The following is a 19,314-nucleotide window of genomic DNA, read 5'->3' as shown; positions in this document are numbered from 1 at the left end:
GTGGGTCAGGCTCTGCTTTACCTTTCTTCACACAATCCCCTATTCATTAACCCAGGTTGAAGGAAAACCAGTCTTCTGAAGATAATCCTTCAGAAATATACCTTCTTGTAGCAGGTTGATTCCTTGCTCCTGCCTGGAGTGGGAATGCCTATGCTATTCTTCTAGAGTATGACAGCATGTTAAAAGCAGGAGCAAGAAGGTATAACATCTTTGGAAAGGTAAATATTAAAATTACTTAAAAATAATATGAATATCTTTTTTGATACTAAAAACATTATAAAAATATAACAAATTTTCAGTTAACACAAGTGGTATCTTAAAACAGTAATTCTTCACTTTTTGAATAGTACTTCGTATTCCACTTCTATCTGCAAATCTAGTTATCAGATATTTTCATAAAAATTCTCTTTTCCTCCTTCTTCTTTTAACTAGATACTACTTTTAACAAGAAAGTACTTCATCATGCTTAGCTACTAATGTTACTTCTATTTTTTCCCCCATTGGCTAAAGCAAGGCTCTATATAAACCCTTTTGCAAAGCCACCCATACTTAAAAATACTAACTTGAATTGAACAAATACCTGACACAGTATGAAGATGTAATTCTAGTCTTATTTAAATGTTTATGAATGATTTTGAAAGCTACTTATTTTGCTGTCTTATGAAAAGTTAGGCATTAATACAATAATACTTGTAAGCATGCCTTAAGCTTTCTAAAGAGCTGACATTTAAACCTTTGACACTGACAGTAAATACATTAAACAAATGATTAAGAAATAAAAAATAAACCATCTCTTATTAAATGATTCCTTTCTTTTAACAAAGTCACATAGTATGCTTGATATTTTAATTTCTTATCTTACTCATAATCAAATAACATTATAAGCACATTTGCCAGATGAATGTTTTTTAAACTACCTTGAAAATGATCTATAATAAAAAATATATTTTACATCATGACTCAGTACACAAATAACTTAAAATATCTCATACATGTTCTCTATTTGCAATGCAAACTGATATTTTATATTCTATTCTATCCTTTTTATTTTTTTTAAAATGCTGTTTGCATTGATTTCATTATCAAATGCTGGTTTCTTTCCAGACTTCTGTAAGTTCAGCTAATATTCTAAGTGTATATAGCACTTCCAGTTGTAATTTTCTCAAAATAAAGTTTTATATGTTTCTCCAATTCAAAATACACACCTCAGCAGATCTTTACGCTGGGCTCCAGGTGACTGTCTAGGTAATTTAGGTGATGACTCTTCCAACAGACAATCAGTTATTCCCACATTATTAGTGTTGGGTAATGCATGTTTTTTGGGTTTTTGGAAATCCCCTGCAGATTTAAAACACAATGTTAGCATAACAGAAATATAAGTAGAAACTTTTTAGTAATATGCATTTGAATAAAAACAGCTTTACTCAAAATTACAAAATATTACCTGAATTGTAGAGAATACCTCTACATTCCAAACACTCCCAATTTTGTTCCCAGGATCGTAGTGAGGAACAGGCTAAATGTGTGCCACTAGAACCACAACACTGACAGCGCTTTATTTCCCATTTGCTGCAGACATAAAAGGGAAGCAGATGTTTACCTTTTGGTATTAACTTAGTCTAATTCAAACCACAAGCACCACCACAGGCCTCACTGTCCGTCGCATACACACACAATCAACCCTTTTACTAAAGCAGGAAAGAGAGATTATCTGCTTTGATACTGCATTAGTTATTCTTAAAAAAAGCATTTTTTTATTTCATTTATGATGTTTGTAACCTCCTCCTGTAAATATTCTCTAACTTAAAATACCTAACCTAAATACCAACAAGTACATGCACATGCACAAAAAATACTAACAACAAAAAGAATACGATTAAGGAGGAAAAAAATTTTTCTTTTATATTTGGAGACGACTCTGCTCATAGAAAGGCTGCTGTGTCAGTGTGTCTGATTTGGAGGAAGGATTCAGTAAATACATTCTTACCTAAAATATTGTCTTTCTCATTCAAGGTGACAAATTATTTCCCGCAACAAGATTACTCAGACACCTCAGGTATGTGTAGCTCAACAGGATCCAGTCTTACTACCCGGTTCACATTCACATTCTCTCTCATCTATTCCCCCCAACCCCTCACGCCCATGTTTCCCCACTGTGTTGTGTGACGTGTGCCAGTCCGTATTCACATTTTCTATATGAGTGTGGGTGTGGATAGTGGTGTGGGGGCCTTCTCTTTGTATGGTTATGAGCACACTCTCTCTCTATATAAATGGATATACTCCCTGAGTGTGTGGATGTGTGGATGATAAGAGAGGCAGCTGGAACCCTCCCCTCTGGTAGGTGTTGGCACAAAGCCCTCTGTGTGGATATGGGTGTGTATGTGTGTGTCCCTCCCCATTCCCCAGAGAGTTCTGCCAACTGACGATGAAGAGAGAGAAAGATGACAGATAACATGAGTGCTTATTATACACCAGGTCCTTCTTACATGAAAATTTTAACCCTCATAATTTTAGAAGGCAGGGAAAACCACTGTAATGACCTGCATTTTAAAGAACAGGAAACTAAGGCACAGGGGATAAATAACTTGCCCAATCAAGTTCACACTGCTCCTAAGTCTCACAGCGAGGCTCCACCCCAGTTTACCTGGCTTCAGACCCATGCTCCTACCACTACACCATGCTGCCTTTCAGCAAAACTGCCTTCCTATCACTAGGATGAGAGAGAAAGAGATTGTGAAAGAAACCATTCACATAGCAGGTATGCGTGTCCCAGCAGAAAAGGCAAGGGAAAGCAAACTCAGGTAGCTGCCAGACAGGAATGGGAGTTTGGTAGCTCCTGACTGGGTGAACACTGGTTTACAAGAAATAAATACAGGTTAATTAAAACAGCCTAAAATGAATTTAGAAAATATCAATATTAATGAATGTATTGCTTCTTAGAACTCTAAAGTGATTTATTGCTTACAAAACTCATTTATATCAAGTATCTCATCTGTGCCTCAGCACATCCCTTGAGAGGGGTACTATTAATATTTATAAATCAATAACCAAGGTCACCAGATTAAGTAACACAGGCAAGAATACACATTACTCAACATCTTCAATGAGATCTCTGCCCTTAAGGAATTTTTTGTCTAATGGCAAAGACAAATTTATACAATGTCAGTTATGCTGTAACAAGCATGATAAATGGAAAACCCATCCCAGAATGGAGAATCAGGGGTGGTAAGAGCTGCTTAGGGGAAACTTTCCAAAGCTAGCAACCGAGCTGAGTCTTCATAAATAAGTAGTAGGAGACCCAGCCAATCACCTTCCATGAGAAACAAGGCTCTTAATATTCTGCTCTGCACTTTAAGCTTCAGTTTGCCATGTTAAGATTGTGTAACAGGGATAAAAATTTATTGAAATTTCCCACATAAATTTTGACAACACTGGATTTACTTTTTATTCTGCATCTTAAAAAAATGAAAATATTCTTGATTTTTAGTATCCAACACAGTATAGTGTACATACAAAGGCACAAAATGATTGTTGATTAAGGTTAGAGCCAATATCTACTGACATTACAAAAGAGTAATCAACAAATTTCAAATGCCAAAGCATTTTTATAGTGATCCAAAAGAAACAGCTCTAGATTAATCTAGTTAAATTAACTTCTAGAATAGTGCTATCTAACAGAAATGTAATGCAAATTACATATGTAATTTAAATTTTTCTAATAATCAGATTTAAGAAGGTAAAAGAAACAGGTGAAATGAATTTAAATATTTTCAAAATATCATTTTGTTCAACAGGTAATCAATACAAAAAAGTATTAAAAAGATATTTTAAGTTCTTTATTTCTTACTGTTGTGGGCTGAATTGTGTCCCCCCAAATTCATACGCTGAAGTCCTAACAGTCAGTACCTCAAGGCCTTTAAATAGATAATTAAGATAAAATGAGGTCACAGGGATGGGCCCTAATCCACTATGACTGGTGTCCTTCTAAGAAAAGAAGATTAGGACAAAGACAGAGTGACAATCATGTGAGGACACAGCTAGAAGGGAGCCACGTGCAAGCCACGGAGAGAGGCTTTGGAAGAAATCAAACCTACCAATACCTTTATCTTCGACTTCTAGCCTGTAGGATTGTGAGAAAATAAATTTGTGTTGTTTAAGCCAGTTTGTGGCATTTTGTTATGGCAGCCCTAGCAACTAATATACAGACTAAGTGTTTGGTGTGTTATTTTAGAACACCTCTCAATTTGGAACAGCCACATTTCAAGTGCTCAGTAGCCACATGTGGCTAGTGGCTACCACATAGGACAGTGCAGCTCCAGAAAATAGAGCCTCATGAAAATACACCACAGAAATAAGGTACACCTATGCTGGCTGTAGTAATTTCTCTGTAAACGGATGTAAATATACATTTAACAAATATACCTCATCTCAAGTTAAAACTTCAAACATCCAAGGACAAAACTACATTTTACTAGCTAGAAAACCTACTTCCTCAGCTGAAGGTTTAAATAAGGACACTAAGCACAACCAAACTTCCTAATATACCTATTAGGCGCGTTATAGTCTCGCCCTTCTTTGCAACGACATCTTCGGACGTCGCAACGTTCATAGTGCTGTAGAAGCTCTTGATAAGCATTTTCCTCTAATTCCCAAGATGCATCTCTGTAATTGAAACAAGATATAAAATATACTTTGACCTAAAATGTTACACAAGGATTGGTAATGAGTCTAAAAATAAAAACTTTTCACATACTTAGGAATAAGGATAAAACTTGTTCTTTTTAGAACTAATCATTCTCTTCAAGATATAAATCCATTAGCGTCATTTTATCCTACTCACAGCAAATTTTCAAATGCTAAATGAAAAATTAAACAGAAATTTTCTAAAATTTACATTTTTCCTAATATTTCACTTCCAATTTTTTAATTTCAAGTTTAGTATCATTTATAGATTCCTCATCTTTAAATATTAAGAAAATTCTTCTCATACATTTTAAACCACACCTTGATTCTCTTAGATAATTCATACATACCATTTTGAAGTCTCTTATATTTATGTATAAATCAATCAATTCATAATGTATACAACTGAGGCATTTTATTAAGAGATAATCAACTAATGAGACATTGAAGTCACAGTCCCTGCTCTCAAGAACCAGCAATTTGGGGAGACGAAGGGGGAGGCAGTGGGGGCGGCTTTACATTTCCCCCTTTGAAAAGGCTACTTGTCCATGAGCACTTAACCAGACAGAAATGATAAATTCTACTGTTATTAAAATCCTACATTTAAAACACCTTTTTGTTAAAAGGCTAAATGTTACTCACTTTTCAGGAATATGAATTCCCATTCTCAACATTTCTTTCTGAAATATATCACTATTATTGCATATTGTGCATCTAAAGAAAAACACTCCTGCATTTATTGCTTGAACCTATAGTGGAAAATAGAAAATCTATTGTTAACAATTTAACAGATTATCACGTTATGAACGACAGAGCTAACAGAACACGGGCTATTTTTCACTTAATTTATTATGAAACCATTTTCTATGCTTGTAGTTCTCAAACTTTGATAAACTAAGTTATCCCACTGCTAAAATTTGGAGATCTTTTTTCCTAATGGTCAAAAAAAAAATTAAGCTAATAAATTGCCTGTTGTTAGCTTTACATCTATCACCCATAGATTTTTCTCAACCATTCATGTCTAATGTAATTTCTGTTCCCAAATACTGTGTTGCCCATTACTTTCTGTGAATAACATAGTAAAACTCTTGCGATACTTCATCTAGGAATGATGTTTAAATAAGTGCTATATATAAAGCATCCTTGGTTCTGTTTTTAACTCAATCTCTAAGTTAGTTTTCTTCCTAAGGGAGTTAAAATATAAAATCTATTGTCACTGCTTCAGCAAATAACAAAGACAGAAGCAGCAGGCAGAGGTACTTAGAAGGAGACCAGAAATTATAAGCCTATTAGAAAGAGTAGACAATCCAAAATTTAAAAATGAGCAGTACACATTCATTTAACAAATATTTAACCCCTACGATATAGGTGCTACACACTAAGCTATGTACCAAAAATAGAAACATAAAATGACTTAGATCCAACTTCAATAAATCCTTGTTAGTAGGTATACAGGTGTACAATTATATTACAGGGTAAAAGTGTTCTTTAAAAATCTTTTAAAGAGAGAAGAAGAAGTACCCAAGTCTATATAAGCGCCTGACAAAAACGTCATAGGGATGGTGGGGTCAAAGCTAAGTTCAGAAGATGAAACAGAGGTCTGCCAGGAAAATAGGACAAAAGACATCACAAGGATAAGCAATGGCACATATCAAGTCTCAGTGGAAAGAGAGAGCACCTGTGATTAGGGAACAAATGAATGATATACCTGGGGATTACACGCTGGCCATACTGAACCAAGTACTGAGACTAGACAGGTAAATCAAAGCCAGCACTGTCAAGAATTGATAGGAAATAAGGCATGCAGGAGAAAGACCAGAATGCTAGGGTCCTGGAAAAGTCTAGTTAAAAAAAAAGTGTCTGAAGTTAAATCACAGAGGGTTTTAAAGCACAGGGTAGCAACAAAAGAGGATGTACACAAAATATGTTAGGTAGACCTGACAGACTTGGGGAACGATTTGTGGATAGTGAAGAAATGAACAAAGAGGAATCCAGGTTCAGATAACTAGCAAGGGCATCCACACAGCACGTATGAGGGAAGCAACAAGTTACCGAAACCTCTGAACCTAAAGGGTCTTCAAGCAATTGTACACTGATACCAAGATCTTAGTAAATACAGGATACAATACAAGGAAGGGTCTAGAATAAAGGGAAAAAACAACATAGGTCATATGGATGTTACCAACAAGACGTACAGCAATGATGGAGAAATCCAAACTGAACAATAGTGACAACTCTCCACATACACAGTGTGAAGAATTTCCACCACTTTCTTTGATATTAATCTGTAGTCTCTCTTCACAAAATCCCAACATATATAATGCATTTGTAGTGGTCACAAATAACGAAATTTGCTGAACCGCATACAATTCTCATTCTATTGCATAGGTTTGTTCTTCCTTTGACTTGTTTATACTAACGAAGTTCAGAGATTCAAAAAAATTTCTTCAGGTATTGGTACAGCTATCCAAACAGGGTAGACGCCATTTACTTCCAGTTAAGACTCCAGCACCAGAGTGGAAAACCACTGGAGCTGCTTTAGAGAACATGACTCAAGAATTAGCTGTCTTGCTGTGTTCTAATCAAGTAATAATTGCTTATTAATATTTACATCATAGGTGTCCATACAGCTGTGATATATTTTATTTGCATAAAGCAGACCTACATGTTTGTTAGAAATATTATTTCTACTTTTTAATGACAGAATTAGAAACGTGGTATTTTCCGAGTGTTCACAAAAAGCCCTATGAATACTAGGTCAAGTCTGAGAACCTCTATTTCATTATTAACACATAGATGAGGCAAATCTTACTTGTCTTGAAAAATAATACATTGTTATAAAATTAACAATATGATACATTTGGTAGCAATTACATTCATTTAAATACAAACGCTTAATTAAGCTAAATTACTTTTTTAAGATTCTGATACAAGGTGAACTTCTTCCTCAATAGGTAAAGATAACACTTCACGATGTCTATGAACTGCACACTCTGGATCCTTTTACAAACACTTCTTCATAAAAATTAACAGAATTCCTAATATTTACTCAACAACATAGGCTCTATCCTGCATTTTTAACTGAATAATCCTAATATAAAAGTTCAAGGCTCATACAAAAAAATAGACAGTAATCAATCAAGCTTTACTGTGACTACTGTTAGTATTTATAAGACTTTATTGAAATATAAGAGAATTTACAACATCTCCTAACTTTAAAAAATATTTTTGTGGATAATTTGTAATCAATAATAACATTTCATTTTACTAAACAATAATAAAAGCCAAGTTTTAAAAGACAGTATTAAACTTAAGTAAATCCTTTGTTACTTTGCTATTCTATATTAATGACAACTGTCTATCAGCTGGCACTTTCATGTGTATGCTACATGTGATGTTATTAATAACTGGGATCTTTAAAAGATTTTCAAGTATTTTCTGAATCAAAAAAATATTAAATACTATTTAATGTCATGTGTTTTATGACATTTCATTTACTTGAAAACTTGTCATCAGATTTGACATACAAGGTGGCTCTCAAAGAACTAATACTTTTAATTCATTAGACAGTAATCACTTCCCTGTCAAGAAGTTATCATAAAGTGTTTATTAGTTAAAAAAAAAAAGCCTGTTAACACTTAAATATCTTGGCTTATAGTTAAACTATCATTTCACATATCTTGGTGTTCTAAGCTTAAATATATACATGAACTTAGGAATTAAAACCAGTGTTTTATTCATTGTGAAACACAAACAAAATCCTTAGGTAAAACCAACAAAATTTTTAAAGTGTGAATATATATTAAAAGGTAATATCTAAAGTATTTATTAAAATATTAATTGTACACTTCAATACGATGAATTTTATATGTAAAATATACTTTGATAAAGCTGTTTTAAAAGTTACAAGTAGTAAGAGCTAAAATACACATATCAATTCTTTCCAATTTAAAATTCAAATCAAAGGCTGGCCCTGTGACCTAGTGGTTAAGTTCGGTGTGCTCTGCTTCAGTGGTACTGGTTCAGTTCCCGGGGAACAGATCTACACCACTTGTCAGTGGCCATGCTGTGGCAGCAACCCACACACACAATAGAGGATGACTGGCACAGATGTTAGCTCAGGGCGAATCTTCCTCAAGTAAAAAGAGGAAGACTGGCAACAGATCAGGGCGAATCCTCCTCAGCAAAAAAATAAAATAAAATAAAATAAAAAAATAAAAATAAAATTTCAAATCAGCAAGCAAGAAATTTTCTATCTGAAAAAGTTTACAAAACATCTTACCTGTAAACAGTCTCTATGAAACCAAGCATTCTTACAACAAGGACTTCGTAATATGCTATAAGTTGGAATAGGCTCAACAAATTCCAGGCAAATGGTGCATGGTAAAGAGTCTTTATAATTATTAGATGTAATAATCTGAACAGGTCGATGCTTCCAACAAAATGACCTAAAAATGCAAATTATTTAAAAACAACATCTAATAAATTACAAAGTGCAAATAAGCCAGCATTACAATTCACATTTATAAGAGAAAATTCCTTCATCTCTCTTTCACAATTAACCTACAAAAGATCGGAACCTTGGCACTATAAATCAGTCTCACGGGGCTGGTCCTGTGGCTGAGTGGTTAAGTTCACGTGCTCCGCTGTGGCGCCCCAGGGTTTCGTTGGTTCGGATCCTGGGCGCAGACATGGCACCGCTCATCAGGCCATGGTGAGGTGGCATCCTACATGCCACAACTAGGAGGACCCACAAGTGAAAATATACAACTATGTACTGGGGGGGCTTTGGGGAGAAAAAGGAAAAAAAAAAAAAAATCAGTCTCACAATCTATGACCAAGGAGAGCTGGACTTTCAAAATGTGAACTTTTGGTGGTGAGACTTACCTTACAGAATTTCAGTAACTAACATTATGCTGAGAATCCTACTTAATATTGTTAGCAACAGAGTATATACACCATTGTACTCAACACTGTATAAAATTAAAGGAACTTAAAAGTAAATATTTTAATCATGTAACAAATAAAATGTAAGTAACAACTTATTCCTAATCCACTAAATTTATTTCATTTGTATTTTCTAAACTGCAATTTTCGTATGTGGTAACAATCCATTACATAGGTCAAGAACACAAAGACTAAAAGAAATAGAAAACTCCTGATATCAAATACAGTAGACTCCCCTTAGCCACAGTTTTGCTTTCCACAGTTTCAGTTACCTGTGGTCAACCAGGCTCTAAAAACAGATGAAGTCCCTTCTGACATACAGCCAGAAGGTCAATAGCAGCCTAACATATATCACAATGCCTACGTCATTCACCTCACTTGATCTCATCCTGTAAGCATTTTATCATCTCACATCATCACAAGAAGAAGGGTGAGTACAGTACAATAAGATATTTTAAGAGTGAGAGACCACATTCATAACTTTTATTATTATAATTGTTCTGTTTTATTATTAGTTACTGTTGTTAATCTCTTACTGCGCCTAATTCATAAATTAAATTTTATCATAGGTATACACGTATAGGAAAAAACACAGTATATCTAGGGTTTGATACCATCCACGGTTTCAGGTGTCCACTGGGTGTCTTGGAACGTATCCCCTACAGATAAAGGGGGACTACTGTACCAAAATTCATAAAATCTTGATGTTTAAAGCTGGACTCAGGAAGTAAATATTTTCAGGGGCATCCTAGGGTATAATATTTATTTTTTGGACTCCAGCCATTTATATGCCTTCAACTTACTCAATGAGAAATACACACTGCCCTGTGAAGAAAAGTGGACTATTAAATCTAAAGAGTGACATAAAAATCTAGAATTATATAAGGTGGAAATTTGCACTGAATATGAATAAATTAATAGTTTCATGTTATATTCTAGAGCTGAAAGCCAAAGGTGACTATTAATCATTAAGCCCATTCCAGACATGGCAATTCTCAAGACTTTGCAGACATAAATGACTCCATACAAGAGGAAGTGAGACATTATATACATAATGCATATGCATAAACTCAGTGCAGCTCTGAAAAGAAATTTTACAAAGGAATTATATCATTGGGATATACATATCCATTTTCTACTTTTCTTTAACATTCATATTCAACAGCTAATTAACTCACGCAAAATTGCCAGTGAATTGGAAAATACATTCTCTCTGAAGTCCACATGGGAAATGATAACTTCGTTTACATCGTGGTGCAACACATCCAATTGAAGCACCAGTTTTCTTGCAAATACAGCATTTCTAGAATAAAATATGAAAACAGGGGTCATACACACAAAAATTGAGTACAAAATATGACCAAGGTATAAATGAATATTCCTTGTGGGGAGGCTGAAAACTATTTTCATCATACTACAGCTGTGATGATGGTATATTAAAGAAATTTCCTCAAAAAATTGTTCTACCCAGAAACGATCTAATGACACTAAAGATTCACCTCTGTAACAATTTTTGATAAAGGAAACATCTGTAGCCTAACATATGGATACAACTGACAAGTTTCTTTTCCTTCTTATCTGCTAAAATATTTTAAACTGAAGAGTTTGTAAAAGTAATGACCATATACGACAGTCTTATTCAAATCTCAATAGAAAACACATAAATTAAGAAGTTCACCAAGAAGAACAGCAAAACTAACTAAAAATCAATCTGTAAAAAATTGGCTAGGATCACTCTATCCTAACCAAATGAAAAAGTGTTATATACCCATACTAGGTTAAATAGTGACGCTCAAAAAGCTATGTTCAAGTCCTAATTCCTGAATTCCTATGAATGCGATCTTATTTGGAAATAGGGTCTTTGTAGATCTAAGTTAAAGATCTCAAGATGAGATCATCCTGGATTTAGGGGGTCCCTAAATCACATGACTGCAGTCCTTGTAAGTGAAAGGAGAGGGAGATTTAAGACACAGACACAGAAGTGAAGGCCATGTGTAGAAGGAAGCAAAGATTGGAGTTATGCTGCCACAAACCAAGGATGCCACAGGTTGCCAGCAGCCACCAGACGCTTGGAGAGAAGTATGAAACAAATTCTCCCTCAGAGTTTCTAGAAGGAATCAATCTTCTGAGAGCCTGAATTGAAACTTCTGGTCTCCAGAATTGAAACAGGATAAATTTGTTTGAAGTGACCCAGTTTGAGGTAATTTATTATGGCAGCCCTAGGAAACAAATACAAAACCACTGCCACTAACTGCAATCTAACAGTGGCATATAAACAAAAAGACCAGCAGATGAATCAACCTTTACTAAAATACAGAGCAACACTTAAAACCCCTTGGAACCCTTGAGAAGGCCACTATAATAGTCACTGACGAAGGGATTATATAGTCTTTCTGCTGACCCCTCAAGTACCACCCAGTCAGAGAATACCATGTCAATCTGAAGCTCTCCCAGTAAAGTGACATATGGAATTCTAGTTTAAGGTCACAAACGGCAATACCTCTTCAGGATCAAGATATTCTCAAATGTTCACAATACACTCAGAGAAGATTCAGATGTGTTAAGAAAACAGGTATTTCCAAACCATCAGGGGACCATTAGAGGCCATCTTTCACCACAAGGTCACTATCATCAGGAGGTTGAGGGATTTTGACACTAATACTCTCACATGGCCCTTAGATAAATGCTACTGCTACCCTTTCTCCCAAGGTTTTCCTTGTGCCCCAGAGCTTTTATTTGACCATCTAGACCCACATCAACATCTTCAAAAATAATTGCCTCCATTTCTTTCCCTCAACTAAAACAAAAGTCTCTACACGCTTCCCTTATAGAATTTCTTGGATGAAGCTGCTTATTTTCCCGTCCTCCTTCCAGACTTGGCAAGGGGTGGGAGTGGGATATGGACAAGGGCAGGAAGGAGGACAAACAGAACATTATTTTAGCTTTCTGTTGCAGACTGTAGGCCACTACTCTATCTTCAAACTTAACAAAATCTGGTCCTTTGAGCCTAAAGACATCTACCCTCTGCCACCTGCTAACTTCTTGGTCACTCTCCCACCTCCAGACTTTGGCATCTTTCTCTGTATTTTAATTCTTGTTATTATTCTAAAGAACTTCTGCATTGATGAAACAACCTTTCTTTGACTTCCTCCACTACAATGTGTCAATGCACTTCATCTCCACTCCAGGGTAATGATGACTCCTCTCATCACCCAAAAACTGCTCCACCATGGAAATCATCAATTCCAGTATCACATTCTCTGGACAGCACTCCCCATGCTTCCAACCTTCTTATTCTCTAACTCTCATTATTTCTACTCAGACCACATGGAGAGCCACAGTCCTTTCCTGGCACATAATATAGTACCTATCACACAGAAGATTCACAAATTATAATTGAATGAAGAAGGAGCTGAAGTCTAGAATATAGGCATACCTTGGAGATATTGTGGGCTCGGTTCCAGAACACTGCAATAAAGTGAATATTGCAATAAAGCGAGTCACATGAACCTTTTGGTTTCCCAATGCATATAAAAGTTATATTTACACTATACTGTAGTCTATTAAGTGTGCAATAGCATTATGTCTGAAAAAAACAACATATACGCCTTAACTAAAAAACACCTTATTGCTAAAAACACAAATGCTGTTCGAAAAATGGTGCCAATAGACTTGCTCAACGCAACCTTGCCACAAACTCTCAATTTGTTAAAAAAAAAAACACCCTATCTGTGAAGTGCAATAAAATAGGTAGGCCTGTACTTATCTTGCAGAACAAGAGAAGGCACTGAACACAAGCACACAATGTCACAGAAGTGCTATAAGGAAAGTGGAGATCATAATTTACCGTCTGTATAGTTGTGTAATTTCCACTTCAACCCATCATTCCAACCCAGCAAGTGAGGACAAGAATGAAAAGGGAACGGCTGGGTTGACTCAGGATTGAAGGTTTGAAGAACAGCAGAGTAGAAGTACGGTCATAATTCTGATGGTCAAAGTGGGTGAAATGATGGATAGGTTGGAATAAGACAAGGAAGTAAAATCAGCATGGTCACATATATTATCCAGGGTCAGTTAAGCTCTCTTTCACTTGCAAAAGCACAAAGTGTTCCTCTAAAATTTATTGTATTTGACAAAAATAAGCATTGGTACATAGAATCAAAGTCTTATAAATAAATTTCTAGAAGAGAAACTGAAAACTGATGGAAAAAGGCTTCCCTAGTATTGACAATATTTATGGTATTTAGAGTAATGAGTAAAATAATGTACTTACCAGTTTAGAAGCCCTAGTGACTTCTTTCCTGATGTCTTCTATTAGAAAACCATAAACTCCTTCTTCTTCTTTACCTCTCTGCCAAATTCCACTTGACATCAACTATGAATATATTCTCAATTAGAAAATAAACTCTAAGAAACTAGTTTGGAATAAAAAATACATATCTATAATATTCCAATAAAAATGAACATAAAACAACTTAGATTTCAAGCACCTCTTATCTACAATAGTTATTTTCCATGGTCAAGGTAAGAGGCTACTCACATCCTTTGATTTGGAAGACACTGTATAGTAACAGTTCATATAACCAAACTGGTTTCTGAAAGTATTCCAAGAAATATCAGAAAAAGAAAGGAAGGAAGGAAACAAAAAAACACCTATAATTAAGCTTTAGGAAAAAAAAAGTGGTAAATACTAAAAGGTGTAAAAGTAACAGTAAATACAATGGAGATAATTCACACTATCAGTGATATTTCAGGCTAACTTTAAATCTAGCTGGATTCTGAATCATAAAAGACATACTCACAGGGAAACCTATTGAATTGTGGTTAACATAAACGTTTACATCTTTTTAAATCTGATTTTAATCTCAATTTAAATATGTTAAGAGTGCATGAAGAAAGAAAAAGCATGGGATTGTGAATAAGAAATCCTGGTTTGCAAACCAGGCTCTGTGGCCAACTTTGTAGAACCCTAGGCAAGTAATTTAATGTCTTTGACTCTAAATGTAAAAATAACAACACTGGACTAGATTGTGTCTAAGTCTCTTCTCATTCTAACATTCCATTACCATTTGTAACATTACTATACTTTCCTGTTCACAACGAAACAGAATCTTTTAAGTGCTGAGCCTAGGGTGAGTATGTTTTCAGAGGTATTATACTCATTAATAAAATAAGACAGAATATAAGGGAAATTTTGATATAATCTACTTAAATATATTAAATAATTAAAAAATACTTCAAATTTGTGACTAGAGAAGATGCTTATTTTAATCAGTATAATATATCCTAAAGAAGACCAAAAGTGATACACATTACTTAAGAATTAGTTATGAAAAAATAACCTGCTAATAAAATAGCTCCCCTAATTATACTGCATAAAAAGTAAAATAAACCTAGAAAAATGAAAAAGGTTTTTTTTGTGATGCAAAATATAACAGACTCCAACTTACAAATATGGAATGCCAACTTCATGTTCCCTTAAGTCTTGGTACAAAGTAATTAGGTTCTTAGACCAGTCTACAAGTCCATTTAACCCACAGGGTACCTGAGACACAAAACTGCAGTCTTAGAGAACCACCAAGGAATATGTTAGACGGTTTCTCAAGAAAGTATCTAAAGAGTTTAACATGGATGCTGTCGTAGGTATAAAAATATGTCCACAAATTTGCTGATACTCCTTCTTTAAGACGCGGGGTCTATTTCCCTTTCCCTGGAGTGTAGGCTAGACTTAACTCTAACAAACAGAACAGAGCAAAAGGGATAGTGGTATGTGACTGTGAAGACTAGGTCATACGGTTCCGTCTTGGTTTAGCGCTCTCTGTTTCATCACTTGTTCTGGGAGAAGCCAGATGCCATGCTGTGAGCAGCCTTACGGAGGTATCCAGGAAGTAAGGAACTGAGGCCTCCTGCCAACAGGTAGCAGGAACTGAGGCCAAAAGCCATTGAATGAGCCATCAGAGGTAGATACTCCAGGTCCAGTCAAGCCTTCAGATGACTGAACCCTAACTAAGATCTCAATGGCAAGCTCATGAGAGACCCTGAGCCAGAGCAACCGAGCTCAGTCAATACCAGATTCCCAACCTTCAGAAACTGTTTGAGATAATGAATGTTGTTGAAGCTGCTAAATTTCAGGATAATTTGTTAAGCAGTACTACACAACCAAGAGAGTGTCAAGAAAAATTGTGTGTACTAATGCAACCTTCGCATGCTAACACTATGATGGTGCCACTAACACCTGGGGGCACAGATTCAGTGAGGTGAGAAGTTGGTGGAGGCAAGGGGGAACAAATGAGAGACTACTTCTCAGTCTAAAATCACTTCTTCCATCTTCTGAGTGACCCATAAAATTAGTCTATTTCCTTTCCCATAAATACTTATTACCTTTAGTCAGAACTTTTCTTTCCAGGTTCTCTGTGAAATAAAATACTTTTATTCTACTCCCTGAACCTTCAAACAAGTCTTTTCTGAGATTTATCACTAGCAACAATGGAAACAAGAAAGTGGTAGTAAGAACAACTCATCTGGAAACCAAATCATTTTCTCCTTTTTTTCACTTAGGCCCTAAGGGTTTAGACAAAAATAAACAGGTAATGATGACAGGTCTTTATATGTACCAAGTAATTCCAGAATCTTAGAATCTGATAAATAAAAAATCTTATTTTTACATACAGGCAAAATGAGATCCAGAGAAGTTAAATGGCTTATCCAATTCTCAGAAACCAGTCATCAGGATCTAATTCTCTTCTTTAGAAGAGTATCAAATTTCCAGGATTTAATTATAAATTATACTCACCAGACAATAGTAATGTACAGTGAGATTCCATTTCTCATTAGTTTTCTTTTCTCCATATTTATTAGGACAGTCATCATTTTTTCGACAGAAAACACAAGCTAACAGTGAAAAAAGTAAATAGATACAAAAAATTTTTTTTAAATTTTTCAATAAAACCTATGAGATGGTGCTTCTCTCAACTGACACATTCAATTCTTTCTGAGAGCAAGTCATATTATATTGTTTATCAGTAACTTAAAATTTCCAATATCTACTTCTAAAACAATAACGTGACTTTAAATTTTTTTCATTAATCTTTAATGATAAATTCCAGTATATTGTTAAAATGCCAATTTGTAGGGTAACATCACTGAAAATAATGGGTTAGAACACTCCAAAACTCCATCTCTCCTCTAAAGCAACAATTAAACTGCTAAAAACTGTCAGAATCAACTTTTCAGAAACTGAAATCTAATTTTAAAACTTACAACAATCAGGAGAATGGTTTAAAGAAACAAGCTGCTAAATTTTGATGAGAGCTTTGTGGCATTTTAACTTACCCACCTACCATCCCCCACTCTCCAGCTAGGCAATGGCCTTAGGCACGATGACACACGTTTCTGGTGTGGATTGTCCAAGAAGAGGTAATATTGATCTTGTTCTCAAAGAAATGTGATTGTGTGTTTTGATCTTTGTGGTGGCTCCCTGAGGGATGGGCTCAAATGCTTGCCTTTGTTTCACCTGCCTCAGAACTTTCTCAGGGCTGGAGCCTGTTTGTTTAAAGCATTTAGGACAAATATACTAGCTGTAGCAGCTTGGAGCAAAGGATAACAGAAAGAAGACGCAGGTAAGAGACCAAAAAGACTAGGAAAGAAGAGGCTGGAAAAAGGGGATAGATGGGGGAACAAGGGTTTTGAAAAGCTCCCACACATACCAAGGAAGCTAGAAGGACACACACATGCTCAGAAAGGACCCCAGAAACACCTAAGCTTTAAGCTTCTGCAAGCCTCTATGAAAAAAAGAAAGATCCCAAATCAATAACTTAATTTAACCTTAAGGAACCAGAAAAAGAAGAGCAAACTAAATCCAAAGCTAGTAGAAGAAAGGAAGGAATAAAGATTAGAGCAGAGATAAATGAAATAGAGAACAGAAAAACAATAGAGAGAATCAATAAAAACCAAAGCTGGTTCTTTAAAAAGGTCAACAAACCCGACAAACTTTTAGCTAGACTAACCTAGAAAAAACAGAAGATTCAAAACTTATGACAAAGCTACAGAAATCAAAACAGTGTGGTACTGGCATAAGGACAGACATATATATCAATGGAAAAGAGGACTCCAGAAATAAACCATGCATTTATGGTCAGTTAATTTTGAACAAGGATGCCAGGACCATTCAAGGGGAAAGAACAATCTCTTCAACAAATGGTGCTGGGATATCTGGATAGCCACATGCAAGATAATAAAAATGAACCCCTACCTCACACTATATACGAAAATTAATGCAAATTAAAGACCTAAATGTAGGAGCTAAAACTATAAAACTCTTAGAAGAAAACATAAGGGTAAATCTTCATAACCTTGGATTTGGCAATGGTTTCTTAGATATCACATGACACCAAAAGCAGAAGTAATAAAAGAAAAAAGAGAGAAACTGGACTTCACCAAAGTTTAAAACTTTTGTGCATCAAAGGACACTATCAGGAGAGTGAAAAGACAATGTATAGAATGGGAGAATATATTTGGAAATCACATACCTGTTAAGGGTCTAGTGTCCAGAATGTATAAGAAAAGTCTTACAACTCAACAACAAAAACACAACCCAATTTTAAAATGGGGCAGAGATCTGAATAGACATTTCTTCAAAGAAGATATATAAATAGCCAATAGGTACATTAAAAGATGTTTAATATCATTAGTCATCAGGGAAACGCAAATCAAAACCACAAGATACCACTTCACACCCACTAGGATGGCTATAATCAAAATGTCAGATAATAACAAATGTTGGCAAGGATCTGGAGACACTGAAACCCTCATACATGGTGGAAATGTAAAATGGTACAACCACTTTGGAAAATAGTCTGGCAGTTCCTCAAAAACTTAAACATAGTTACTGTATGACACAACAATTCCACCTGGGTATCTAGGCCAAAGAACTGAAAACAGACATTCAAACAAATACTTGTACACTAATATTCATAGCAGCACTGTTCACAACAGCCAAAAAGGGAAAACAAACCAAATGTCCATCAATGAATGGATGAACAGATAAACAAAATATAGTATATCCATACAATGGAATATTATTCAGCTATAAAAAGGAATGAAGTGCTGATACGGGCCACAACATGCATGAGCCTGAAAGTATTATGCTAAGTGAAAAAAGCCAAGCACACAAGACCACATATTATACGATTCCATTTATATAACAGATTACATTATCCAGAACAGGTAACTCCACAGACAGACAAAAAGCAGACTGGTGGTTTCCAGGGGCTGAGGACAGGGGAAATGAGAAATGACTGCCTAATGGGAACAAGATTTCCTTTGGAAGTGATGAAAATGTTCTGGAATTAGATAGCGATGATGGTTGACAACACTGTGAATGTACTAAACATCACCAAATTATACACTTCAAAATAGTTAAAATGGTAAATTTTATCTTGTATGAATTTTACAATAATAATATAATTTTAAAAAGGCAAATTGCAGAATTAGGGAGATCTGAGTTAAGATGCAGCTCCACACTCTTGCTGGGTAACCATGGGCAGGTCACATAAACACTGTATGGCTCTGTTTCCTCATCTTAAAGAATGAGGACAACAACAGTACCTACCTCAAACTATGCCTTAATGAGGATTATATGAGATAGTATACAGTAATATAATTAAAAGGGTGTGGCACATAGAT

General features: G+C 35.2%; 1 protein-coding gene across 6 annotated transcripts in view; it reads right to left on the bottom strand.

Moving 5' to 3' along the window:
- Positions 1–19,314, bottom strand: part of G2E3 (G2/M-phase specific E3 ubiquitin protein ligase) — a 50,965-nt gene that overhangs the window by 17,536 nt on the left and 14,115 nt on the right. For 5 of the 6 annotated variants that reach the window (XM_008535874.2, XM_008535875.2, XM_070587439.1 and 2 more), the window contains 8 exons: positions 16,424–16,521; positions 13,904–14,005; positions 10,809–10,933; positions 8,966–9,131; positions 5,326–5,432; positions 4,546–4,662; positions 1,445–1,569; positions 1,206–1,338 (listed from right to left, as the gene is read on the bottom strand). In XM_008535874.2, the coding sequence (XP_008534096.1) occupies positions 1,206–1,338; positions 1,445–1,569; positions 4,546–4,662; positions 5,326–5,432; positions 8,966–9,131; positions 10,809–10,933; positions 13,904–14,005; positions 16,424–16,521 (973 nt within the window). Of the gene's footprint in view, positions 1–1,205; positions 1,339–1,444; positions 1,570–4,545; positions 4,663–5,325; positions 5,433–6,878; positions 8,860–8,965; positions 9,132–10,808; positions 10,934–13,903; positions 14,006–16,423; positions 16,522–19,314 lie in introns of those variants that run through there. The other variant, XM_070587462.1, reaches the window with a different exon arrangement.

This window comes from Equus przewalskii, chromosome 1, assembly GCF_037783145.1.
Source record: "Equus przewalskii isolate Varuska chromosome 1, EquPr2, whole genome shotgun sequence".
In the NCBI taxonomy this organism is placed as follows: domain Eukaryota; kingdom Metazoa; phylum Chordata; class Mammalia; order Perissodactyla; family Equidae; genus Equus; species Equus przewalskii.
Note: the sequence above shows the minus strand (reverse complement) of the source record. Positions and strands in the feature narration are given on the sequence as shown.